This window comes from Notothenia coriiceps, unplaced genomic scaffold, assembly GCF_000735185.1.
Source record: "Notothenia coriiceps isolate Sejong01 unplaced genomic scaffold, NC01 NC01_scaffold00009850, whole genome shotgun sequence".
NCBI lineage: Eukaryota > Metazoa > Chordata > Actinopteri > Perciformes > Nototheniidae > Notothenia > Notothenia coriiceps.
The window spans coordinates 19,913-31,481 of NW_011342551.1; the positions used below are offsets into that span (position 1 = coordinate 19,913).

At 40.2% G+C, this 11,569-nt stretch overlaps 1 protein-coding gene across 2 annotated transcripts; it reads left to right on the top strand.

Annotated features, from left to right (window-relative positions):
- The first annotated feature begins 373 nt into the window (after window positions 1–373).
- On the top strand, window positions 374–10,569 carry LOC104945623 (FYN-binding protein). Of its 2 annotated transcripts, none has more exons than XM_010771329.1 (20): window positions 374–573; window positions 1,521–2,457; window positions 2,576–2,764; window positions 3,008–3,551; window positions 3,630–3,745; window positions 3,845–3,867; window positions 3,977–4,017; window positions 4,105–4,155; window positions 4,349–4,481; window positions 4,641–4,800; window positions 5,063–5,186; window positions 5,322–5,353; window positions 7,323–7,386; window positions 7,550–7,587; window positions 7,822–7,885; window positions 9,442–9,540; window positions 9,678–9,691; window positions 9,941–9,974; window positions 10,110–10,200; window positions 10,287–10,569. In XM_010771329.1, exons 1-19 carry the CDS (start codon window positions 565–567, stop codon window positions 10,177–10,179), a joined length of 2,742 nt encoding a protein of 913 aa, XP_010769631.1. In that variant the 5' UTR covers window positions 374–564; the 3' UTR covers window positions 10,180–10,200; window positions 10,287–10,569. The 2 variants fall into 2 exon arrangements, with proteins under 2 accessions (XP_010769631.1, XP_010769633.1); XM_010771331.1 differs by having other exon boundaries at window positions 3,371–3,551.
- Window positions 10,570–11,569: the final 1,000 nt, after the last annotated feature.

The window sequence follows — 11,569 nt, forward strand, 5'->3', positions numbered from 1 at the left end:
CAGTGAATGATTGATGAAGAGTAAACATGTGCTCTTACAACAGTTGGGAATGTTTTTTTGTATTAATCTATAACCCCAGAAAATACTTAAATAAAGCCAGAACATGGCGTCCCAATATGAACAAAATATACACTTTTGATAGGCTAACAACAGCAAAACTATTTAATACACCTCAAACTGCACACAAACGTTTTCCTTTTTACAATATCTGCAGTAAAGAACATCATTTATTGTTTTAAATGAGATTATTATTTTAATGATTATTTGTATTGAGAATAATACTATTAAAAAAAAAAAAAAACAGTGGCTCTGCCTCTTTGCACTACTACGTGACGTAGAGTTCTGATTTCTCAATTAAACGGCACGAACGCGCACGTCATCAGGTCACGCGCAGCAGGTACGTCTCAGGTGCGTCTCGCGGCGTTGCTTTCAAATTGTTTGTTTTAGCTGCCTGTTTGTTTCTTCTCATGATTTATCAACGAAGCCGACAGCTTCCACGTTACCTCATTTTTGACCGATTTCCAACGGTGAAAAGCTGAACAGGGATGCACAGAACGAGCTACAATGGAAGAGGTGACTTTTAAAGATAGAGTGAATTTACTCGAACAACGTTCAAAGATAGCTTCATTTAAGAAGCATACCATGGTATGGGATAACTGTTACTCCATGTTATTTCACGCACATTACAAAACAATGTATCATTCACTTCTAGTGGTGTCTAGCTTTAGTCAACAGATAGTTTGGTGTTTATTGGCCCAGATTATCAGATACCTATCTCAAAGATATCAGTCTCCATTCCCAAACGATGGCTGCAAATACAATTTATTTTGTGCTTACAGTATTTAAAAATATTGCATTGGAAAATCAACAGCATCATATTCTTTTAGAATAACATTTAAATATGGAGAAATATAAGATAAATGTGGGCTGCCTTTAACAAAAGAAGAAAAAACAATCAAAACATTGATTTACAAGTGTTCTTTCCTCTGTTTTTTGGTTCTTTGTTTACAATGGAGGCAAGTTTTCTTCAGAAATTCAAGGTAACACAAACAGAATAATTAATATATGAAATGGTAATGATTGTGGTTTAATTGTTTCCTTATTTTAAGTCAATGTATTAGTCTTGTTCTATCCACCTAACTGTTTACCCTAAACATATTCATTTTAGAATCATCCCCATACATACACGCACATACAGATCACCTTTCCTGTCTTTTTAAAATATATTTATACTTATTTCCATTGTTGTTTTTTATTATTTTGTACATTATATTGGGTTAAAGGCAGAAATCATGGAGAGAGATATTTCAAAAACCCCATCATGTAAATCCAAAACTAAGTAATTATGTGAGATGTTTTTTGTAATTTTGGTAAACCAACCCTCAAATGATGTTGTGCCAACAGGCCAGCATTGGGGTTTGCTACCATAAATAATAATTTAAGTACATTTCCTGTGAAAGTAGTCATATTTCTATTAATCTAATTACTCATGATTCTTTTTCTCTTTTTTTCCAATGGAGGGACTGAGCGGTTTCAAAGCTCTGAGGGCCAAGTTTCAGGAAGAGGCCCTCTTGGCTCAATCCAAAGCTAGTCGCCCACCTGTTGCAGAGAAACCCAAATACCTTCCACCTTCCGGAGGACACTTCAGCTCTTTGGTCAGCAGTATTAATATTCCTGTGGAAAACAAGCCCCCAGTTCCCCGGGTCATATTCAGAGATGGGCTGCGGGCATCTGGAGGTAAACGACCAATATCCTTTCCACCACAGCCTCAGCAGACCTCCCCCTCATCCCAGCCGACTAATGGAGAGGCAACAATAAGGCATTCCATCAAAGACAGACACATGGCTCTGGTGCTTCCTCTCCTGCATGCGAAAGAGAAAAAGACAGAACCGCCGGTCAAAAAGGAGCACAAACTGGATCCAGAGCCAGAGAAAGAAGTCCCGCCACAAACAAAAATCAAGAAGAAAGGTTTGCTGCTTCCTTTCAAGTCAACTAAAGCTTCAAAGATCAGTGCGGAAAATGGAAATGAGCCTATGTATGCTGATTTGACCATCAGACCCTCCAGTGCTCCTGGTGAGCTTTCCTTGGAAAGACAAACCATAGAAGATGGGCTTTCCCTCCCAAGTGACCAATCAACCGCCGAGTACCCCCTGTCCAGCCCCGATATCCCAATCACCCCTCCTACTGCAGAGTCCAGTGTCGACTCAGAAAATAAATTTATGAGCACCTTGGAGAAAGCCAAGAAGAAGTTTTCACGCAAGCAGATGTTGATCTCTGTTAAAGCTAAGAGCTGGCGTTCCCCTGACTTCGCCTCGAGAGACGAGGCGTTTTCTTCGCCGCCAAATAACTTGGTGGAACCTGAACTACCCAAACTACCCATACCCTCTCCCGTCTATCTTCCACACCTGGCTTGCCTATCGGCCCGGCCGTTCTTCAAAGCAGACTACACACCACACAGTAAGTTACATTCAGAACCATTTTTTGTCCACGTCAGACACCCATTTCATCCTATACTACAGTAGTTTTTCGATAAGATATCTAACGTGTTTGTGATATTTTCTTTCCCAATGGCTAGAGTATGCTAGAAATAAGCAATTTGGCAGAGATCAAACTCTTCCCCATGTCAAGAGTGGTGAACCTCATCCAACACTTGCCCCTCGAAAGGAGCCTCTGCCTGACTTGATGTCACTGGGTCCATTGCCCAAAAAGCCCCCCAGACCTCCATTTGTGGATCTCAGCTGTTACCATCAACCCACAGTTAACGGTTTGTTAACTTTTCTTCATTTCTGTATCTTTTTCTTCTCCATTTCAGTAGCTGTGCTTCATTTTAATATTATTTCCCCCAACCCCCCTTTTGTGGTTGACGGACTGAAGACTATATTGGCAAAAAGTTTGATTTCACTTTGACATCGCTCACTGTATGTATTCAGTGCTGCAGTTTACATTATACTTTCTTGTGGTTAGGCTGAACATCTGTTCAAATGCTGATCTTGGTTTCTTATTATAGAGGTGTCATCAGGTCTGAGCCAAGAACCAAGCGCAGAGCGAAAGCCCAAGCACCCATCCATCTCCCAGTCTGTGCTCGATGCTCCAGAGTTTCCAGACTTTGATATTTCTGAGATTGAAACGGCAGACGGTGGAGCTGTTGACATTTTTGCGCTAGAACTGGAGGCCTTAGACTTAGTCAGCATTGAGCTTCCTGTACCAGATGACTTTGGGGTCGCCGATTACGAGTATCCACAAACTCAATTATTAATGTGCGATCCTGTAGAGCCCTTTATGAGCACCGACGTCCAAGATCTGAACCTCGGCAGTCTAAACATAATGCCTCTTGATCCGGCCAGCTTCCCTGAACCAATAAACCTCCCAGATTTCCCAGAGTCTGCCGTGTCAGAGCAGTGGTCTCAGAGCGAGGAGGTGAATATGGATCCTCTTTCAAGCACTAAAGCTGACAAGACTGATCCGGGAGATGCTGAGTCCAACTCTGCTGTGCACGAAACAGCCAATAGTAACCACGCAGCATTGTATGATGGGAGTCAACCACATCCCGAGTGAGTTTTATTCTACTTTCATTCTAGTTTCTGATAACATTTCCTGTTCGTTCAATCTGTTTGTTTTGCTTCCTCTAGTGTATCTTCACAGGACAGTTACTATGAAGCGTGCGATAATGTGTACGAGGATGTCGAGAACATCAACAAATTCACCTTTGGCCAGAACTCGCGCAAACGTAAAGCGGGACTGAAGAGTAAGAATGTTCACTTATTACGGTATTTCTTCCTGATAGAAGTGCTTTTCGCAGATCATTATTCTCCCTGTTTAACTTGTTTGTTCACCATTTTTACAGATCCGTACGTTAACCGTGCGACGGTAACTCCTTTTCTTAAATACATTGTAATGAGCATTTAATCATGTTTTTATTGAGTACGTTTATGAAGAACAATATGTGGTAAATCAAAAAATAATCTTTTATTTTCAGAAAGAAGAGGCGCCTCCTCATTTATGGCAGCGGAATCCACGGTATGTATTATTTTAAACATACAGTACAAGTCTTGTGTTTTATCTTTTAAAAATGGCCAGTCATTGATTTTTGTCTTACTGTGGTAGGGGTAGTTTGCCACGAGAACCCTCTCACCCGAGCTTTACTCATGCCCACAGGTATGTCAGACATATCCCCTCTCATACAGCCATATACTTGTTCCCTCTGTTTACACATCGGAAAAACCTTAGTTTTTTCTAATTCAGTTATTTTTTACTGGAATGTGGTTCCATTTATATTCAGGTGGAACATGTTATCTTTATGTAAAATGAGTTTTCTTTGAGGCCATTGAACAGTCTGATTTGTTTTCAGTAAAGAACGTAACAGCCCTAACACAGCTGAACATAAAGAACGGAAGAAGAGGGAAAAGCAGCGACTGGAGAAGGAGAAAAAGGAGCTAAAAGAGAGGGAGAAGAAGGAACATGAAATAAAAAAGAAGTTCAAAGTAAGTTAGGCAAATACTCAACTGATTAGTAAATACTATAGTACTTGTCGTGGTCAGTTTTTAACTTGCTCATATTCAATCCTGCATTTTAAAGAAGTATTTTAGTATCACAATGATGGTAAATGAAAAGTATTACATTACTGAAAGGTTTCTCTCTAGGTGACCGGTGAAGAGGAGGCCATGTACCACGTCAAGGCGATGGTGGCTAGCAAGGTTCGCAAGAATGACCTCCCAGTTCAGAAAGGAGACACTGTTGGCATCATTCGCACCACCAACTGCCCCAAAGGCAAATGGTTAGCCCGAGACACTAACCACAAATGTGAGTTTGTACACATGCTGTTGATTATTTCCCCCCGATAGATCGCAATAATCAAAACAAGGATTTGAGATATTGTGATTTATTGATGTTGATAAAAGGTTCAGTCACATGATGTTACCTGCACTAGTCTAAGCATGTGTAAACTTGAGTTGAATCTTGAACTGAAAGCAGGCTAAAAGTAATGTTTCTTTACATAAAAGTAAAGAGATTTTTAAAAATGTACATCACAGTTTCAGTTTTTTCTCTTTCCTTGGTATTGCAGATGGTTATATTTCCGTGATGAATGTAGAACTAAATATCAAAGAGATGCTGGAACTTGGTAAGAAGGCCCAAGCAGCTGGACGAGGAGGCAACCTGGAAGCAGACACAATCAGCATTGGGAGCAGGTGCTGGATACTGCGCTGATAAAAATGCTTTTGCTTCTAAAAAGATTTTTAACCAGCCGATTCTCACAAGTACTGTATATCAGCGTGGGGTTGTGTCATGATATATGTCTAATAACTATTTTCTTTGTTTTGCAGATCATCTGGTCACCTTGTACTAACAAGCAGTTGTAAGTATAAGCCTCTGCACAAAAAAAATATTGAAGGGATGTTTGACATCTTTTAAGTATGAGGTACTTTCCATATTCAGTGCATTTCCTACAGAAGACACCCCTAGTGTAGTTTGGACTCGGAATATCACACAGGATCAGGGTCGGCTCTAGAACACATTGAATGGGGGGGGGAATCATTTACCACGGGGGGGGCCACACACTGCCGTCAACAACCAACACACAAACACCAACGCAACTTCAATTTCAAAACATGCTGTAAAGTCCCTTGTCTTCACACATTGCATGGGTGTAGTGCTATTTTATAGCGCACCTATGACTTGTGCATACATGCACGGTTGTGGCACGACCACCAAAACAGAAACATATGGACATAGGCCACCATATATTAAAAAGTGTGCTAATGTATTTAGTATCCTATCCATGTGAACATGTTTTAGGTGGGGGGTGGACCTAAGCTCCTCTAGGAGGGTCTGGGGGCATGCTCCCCCGGGAAGATTTTTTTTTAAATATTGAAGTTAAAAGCATCAATCTGGTGCATTTTGAGAGCAACATGAAAAGATCTATGGATACATCTGTCAACACCCATATGAAACAGAACTGTAAACAGATTTACTTTTTCTTTATTTTCCAAATCACTCTCCTTTTAAACTTTATTCGTGTTACTGTCCTATAGTATTTCATACCTGTTTTTCATTTATTCTCATTTTATAATAACTACAATGATCATATCAAGGTGTTCCTCGGAAATACTTCTTTACATAAATGGTGGCCAAACCGTTTGAGACACACTGAGATAATAATTATCTAAACACTGACAGAGTAAAAAAAAACGGCAAAGTGGCAGGGCTTGCCTGCCCTGCGTTGGGGGACCACAGTGACTCGTTTGGGGGGGCATGGCCTGCGAATGACCCCCCATGAAGCCGACCCTGCACAGGATCAAAGCAATGTTCTGTGCAAAGGGAGCACCAGCAAAATGTATTTTAACTTTCTAAAAAAAGGCTGCCAAATAAAGACAAATCGATATCAGTTTTAGTGTATGCGATATACTGTAACTATTTTCACCGCTCGACTTATAGCTCTTTCTGGTGGGGGAACTGAAGCTGTTATGTGTACTCTCTCCAAAGCCACCAGTCTCCTTTGACAAAAGACTGTAATTTCCCCTCTAGAACACAGAAGTTCCTGGTCTACTGCTGCCTTGGTCGCTTAGTTAATGTATGTAATTACCTGATGTTGGTTAATCTGAACTTGGTCTTAAAGAACACCTAAAGTCACACAATAACCAAGACTAACCGCTAGTCAACTTTCAAGTCTGGAGAGGTAAAGTAAGTGTTTCTGTCAACGGGGTCTGCTGGCTTTCAAGAGAGCATGGACATAAACTGTAAAGCTATCTGACGGCAAGCAAAGTGGTGAAAATGTTCTTAACGTCCTGTAGCTAAACGTATCTTTTTACATAGGTAGACTTTTCCTTTAGGTGACTAAAATAAGTGGTACTTTTGTCTGCTTTTTTGAAACCGGGGTGTGCTGACCACCATAGGTAAAAGAGTGACTACAGATAAGTATCTCTCACAACCCTACTTCAACACATCCTAGCGTTCCCTTCAGGCTTTATGATTCAGTTAATATTTGACAGCTTGTGCGGTCACCTCTAACCCTACTTTTACATTAGCTACTTCAACATCTCAAAAGCACTGTATCCTTATAAATACATCAAGTTAACCGGTTGATTTCATGTATGGACTGTTGAATGATGGAGAACAGTTACACAGAGGATACTGGATACTACCTAAGACCAGCGCAACACAATACTTGGCCATAATTACTTAAAGTTAGTGTAGTTTCCTTCAGCTTGACAGCCGTGTGTTGTTTTATGATTGTGAAGGAGTTCCATGTCAGCTGGGGTTTTTAGTTTCTTCCCTGCCTTACATCTATCATCAGTATTCACACCAAACTAATGTGTTTCCCACAGTCACAGATGACAGTGAGGAGTGGGCATGTGAAGACGAGACCCTCTCCCCCATCAATCAGAGCCAGTAAGTAATATCCTCTACTGTGGTGTAAAGTTGCTTTTGAATCAGTGTTTTCTAAGAAAGACGGAAACCATTGACCACATCAGAGTGCCTTTAAGTAATTCCCTTTGAAAGATGGGATTTAATTCATGTGGCGGGTATTTTTCTCCCTCTTCTTTCTGCATAGAGCCTTTCCCAATCAGACGGTCCCACTGCCCGAGATGTGTGAGTACATTTTATATCCGGTCTAAGTGAAAACATGAGAACAGAACATGGGTTTCTCAACCTTCTGGTTTTAAGGGAAATGGAAGCTCTGCCTGTGGTTGTTTTATTTGAGGCATTGATGTATGGCAGACTGTAACATGCCTCCTGATGTACATTTACCATGTGGCTCCCTCCCTCCCTTACCTCCTCCCACCCACCCCCCTCCATCTGCCCTTCATGTGTTCCCTTTGACAGCATGCGACTATGTGAGCGCCCATCACACTCTAAGCGATGCCAACCTGGAGGACCTACACACACAGTGAGTCTCACACACAGGTGTCAAAGCAGATACCTTGGCATGTTTGTTTTGCCTAACAATGTATACAATAATCTTTCTAAACCCCCCTCTTCCTAAGGCAGCGAGTGTGTACATGTTGTATTTCGACTAATGGTCGTATAAAAACAAAACGCTGTTCTGAACATGGGACTTTTATTAAACACAATAATAAAAAGGTGACTAATATATATTCTTTAATTTCCCCTAAAAATATCAAACCCTTTGAAAATCGTGAAAAACTCTAGCTACGAGTCATATTTCGGGAGGGGTGTTTTACCTTTTTAATGATGAAACATGCTGTGTAAATTACACCGAAAGGTTTTTGATTGTTCTATGTCCCCCAGTTGAAGGGGGTTGGTGGTAGAGTTCAGAGGGTTTTGTTGGGTTCAGAATTCCAGAAAAGACAGACAACTTCTAGGTTTAACTATTTATTGTAAAGAGAGCAAAATATATATATATATCACTTGGCCAAGGACTCATCACGTCTTGGGAATCACAGGCAGCAAAGCTGTAATCTGTAACCACCATATCCGTAAAGAGCCTCGAACCTCGTGCGACAATACATTTTATTACACAGGGCGTTGCCCGTACATTTATGATTGGTCAAGACTAGCTGAAGAGATACCGTGGTTTAGACTTGGTTCTCTTTGGTTGGTGCACAGACTCAGACAAGAGTCTCTTGGCAACACGATCCTCCAATCATCATTCGGCCGGCTGGCCAAATCCCTCCCTACTCTGTCTCTATCATACGTAATTTGTTTTCGCTAATGTTTCTTCAGATATAGTGGAAAACCATAATGCTGCTTAGCTTTGCGTGGGAGTGCGGCTCCCATACAATTCAAGGCCGGTGCGATGTGCTGTTCTGACTACCTCTTTGTGTTCTCTCATTCTCTGCACCTGACCTTGCTACTTTCAATATTGCAAGCTAAACACTTTCTCATGTGACTTTTCCCTCGTTCCTATCCTCCCATCAAAACTTGGGGGGCGGGATTGAGCACAATAAGCTTATAATGTAATAATAAGAATCAGTCTTTCTAATGTTATATAAAAATAGCCTCCACAGTTCTTATAAGTTATTTTTATATAAATTAAAGTTAAAATATATTTTTCATAGTTGATTCCATTCCAATAATTTAATAATAAGTTAATGTGTTCAAATAAAACCCCCCAGTCAGAATCGGAAACAAATTACAAAAATAAGCAGGATATCGGCACATTTGAAAAGCTGAAACCAGCAGATGTCAAAAATGTTTGCTTGAAAAATTATCAATTATATTTTTGAAGTCCTATAGTGCCTCAAACAAATACTTCCATAACCCTGTTAAATGTATTAGTCTATACTTTTATAGTGACACTATATATTTTCTATGATTAATAATATAACAAATCTTCTAAATATATAAAGTAGGGTGACTTTTTTTCAGGTCACTGTATTGGATTGTGATATAATGTATAGGTGTGCCATGCCCCCTATAGGCTACTAATGAGTATGAAAAGAGTTATACAAGTCCTATCACTTTCTTGTCTTTCACCATAAGGACGAGACATGACGCCCTGCAGAAACTAGCCATCTTCTTTCAACACAGCAAAGAGGAATTTGATGACATTCCTGATGGCAGCGGAGTGACCCCTACAAAGTACAGTATTCTCATATTCATGACCTCAACGATATCTTAAAAGTCATCAAAATCTGCAACCAACAACATCGTTAATAATATCAAAAATGTTTTCTCAAAATATATTTTCCTTTTTATCCCTTCTATCCTCTGCAAAGTGCTGAGCCACCAAGTAAGTTCAGAGTTGAATTTGTTCCATGACCCCTCTGTTTGTCACCACTCGTGTCACTCACTGATATTGGTGCAGCTAAGTGCAGGGTACTTAGACATCTCTTTGAGGGCTCCACAGTCAGGTTGGCGTCCTGCCTGTAATGGAAAATCTTGCAGGAGGACATTTATCTGATTCCTGTAACCGGGAGACGTGCTGCGGCGCGGTTCAAAGTTAACGTGCCATTTTGTATCTGCTCCTTTTTTTACCCAGACTTCTTGTGTGCTGTCGAGGAGCCTCCGTATCCGTAAGTGTTGACGGCTTTCCTTCTTATCAGCAAAATTAAGCTTGTAGATTTTCCCAAAGGAGCGCAGCCAATTCTTCGGGAGGTTTGGCATTCTCCTGGTGAACTCTGACGACCCTTCATGTTTTGGTCTGACAGGGAACAGGAGGTTGACTTCACAGAGCTGGAGATCCTTTCTCCCCCTCTGCTGTATGCTGACGACTTCTGAGTACCACATCGCCAAATGAAGGAATGTATAAAACTCAAAATATATAATTCACTTAAGAAATGTGGTACCATGATTCATATTTTTTTAAATATGTGTTTCCTCTGCAGTGGAGAAAAAGAAACGATCGTGAATGGAGCCGCTGCTGTTACTGTATTATAATTCTTATCACACGTTTTTGTTGAGTGTGTCTTGAATATTTCACAATATGTTCTTCAGTTCTCTTGTAACTGTTATTAATCCACACATTTAATCATTGCACTTCATCCACAGAGTGATGACATAAAGTAACACCTCACTTGTACATTTAGGGATTTATTTGTAAATGTGTTCTTTGCATTTTGATTTCTTGTTTTTTGTTTGTTACATCCAATTAAAAATGTGTTTATTGATTCACGCTTTTGATTACATTTTTACCCTCATTGAAACAGACTGCTGGATAAATCCAATGCATTAAGTGCTCCTGTACTCCTGCAGTAGCTTCCTTGCACTCTTGGTTCCATTTTCTCTAAAAATCAATGTATTTTTAAATAGGTTTTTGGTTTGATTTCTGAAATAAGGTCTGCGGTTATGACAAGTTTAAGAGATGTACACTTAACGGTCGCCTATTGTGCAAAATCCAGTTTTTCATGTCTCTTCTGCATCAACATGTGTCCCCTCTGTGTAAAGAGATTCTGAAAGGTTCAGGAAAAAAGATTCTCTCTTTTTGTCCTGATCCATTTATATAAAAAGCTGTCTGAAAATGAGCTGATCAGATGTTGGCCATTTTATGATTTCATAACGTTTTGTTGTCTTGTGTAACCAATAGCCAATCACCAACCAAGGTAACCCCCCCCCCACCCATCTTATCACCTGAATCTCCTATAGAGCACCATTGTGTTCTTTTTAACCACATATCTCTCGGAGGGGCGTGGGGAGGGGGTCCTTATTTTCATCTAAAGTAACAGACAGAGAATCAGCACTTTTTAAACAGGGCTGAAATAGAGGGGTTTATGGGATGCTGCAATGATCTGTTTGGCATTTCGAGCCAAACACTTCAGAGACATGTTTTGTATATATGTGACACGACACCTATAATATATTGATGCAAAAGAGTATAATAGGAGTATATTTTATTTTATATTTTCTCCTTATTTTGCTATATTAAAAAGTCCATTGGGTTTAGATTTGACCCTATGCTCTTATTCCCGGTTCTCTGTCATTGTTGCATGGGCTGACGTTGCTTTGTGAAATCTGTGTGTGTGTGTGTGTACCACATGGCATTAATTGAAAGGGGAGGAGCTGGAGGAGTGGCTGTCACAGGACTCTAACTTGGGAAGGAGGAAAGGATGGTTAAAAGTTAGTAGAAAGTGAGCAGTGATTGTTAGAAGAGCTAGCGCTAATGTTTGGAGAG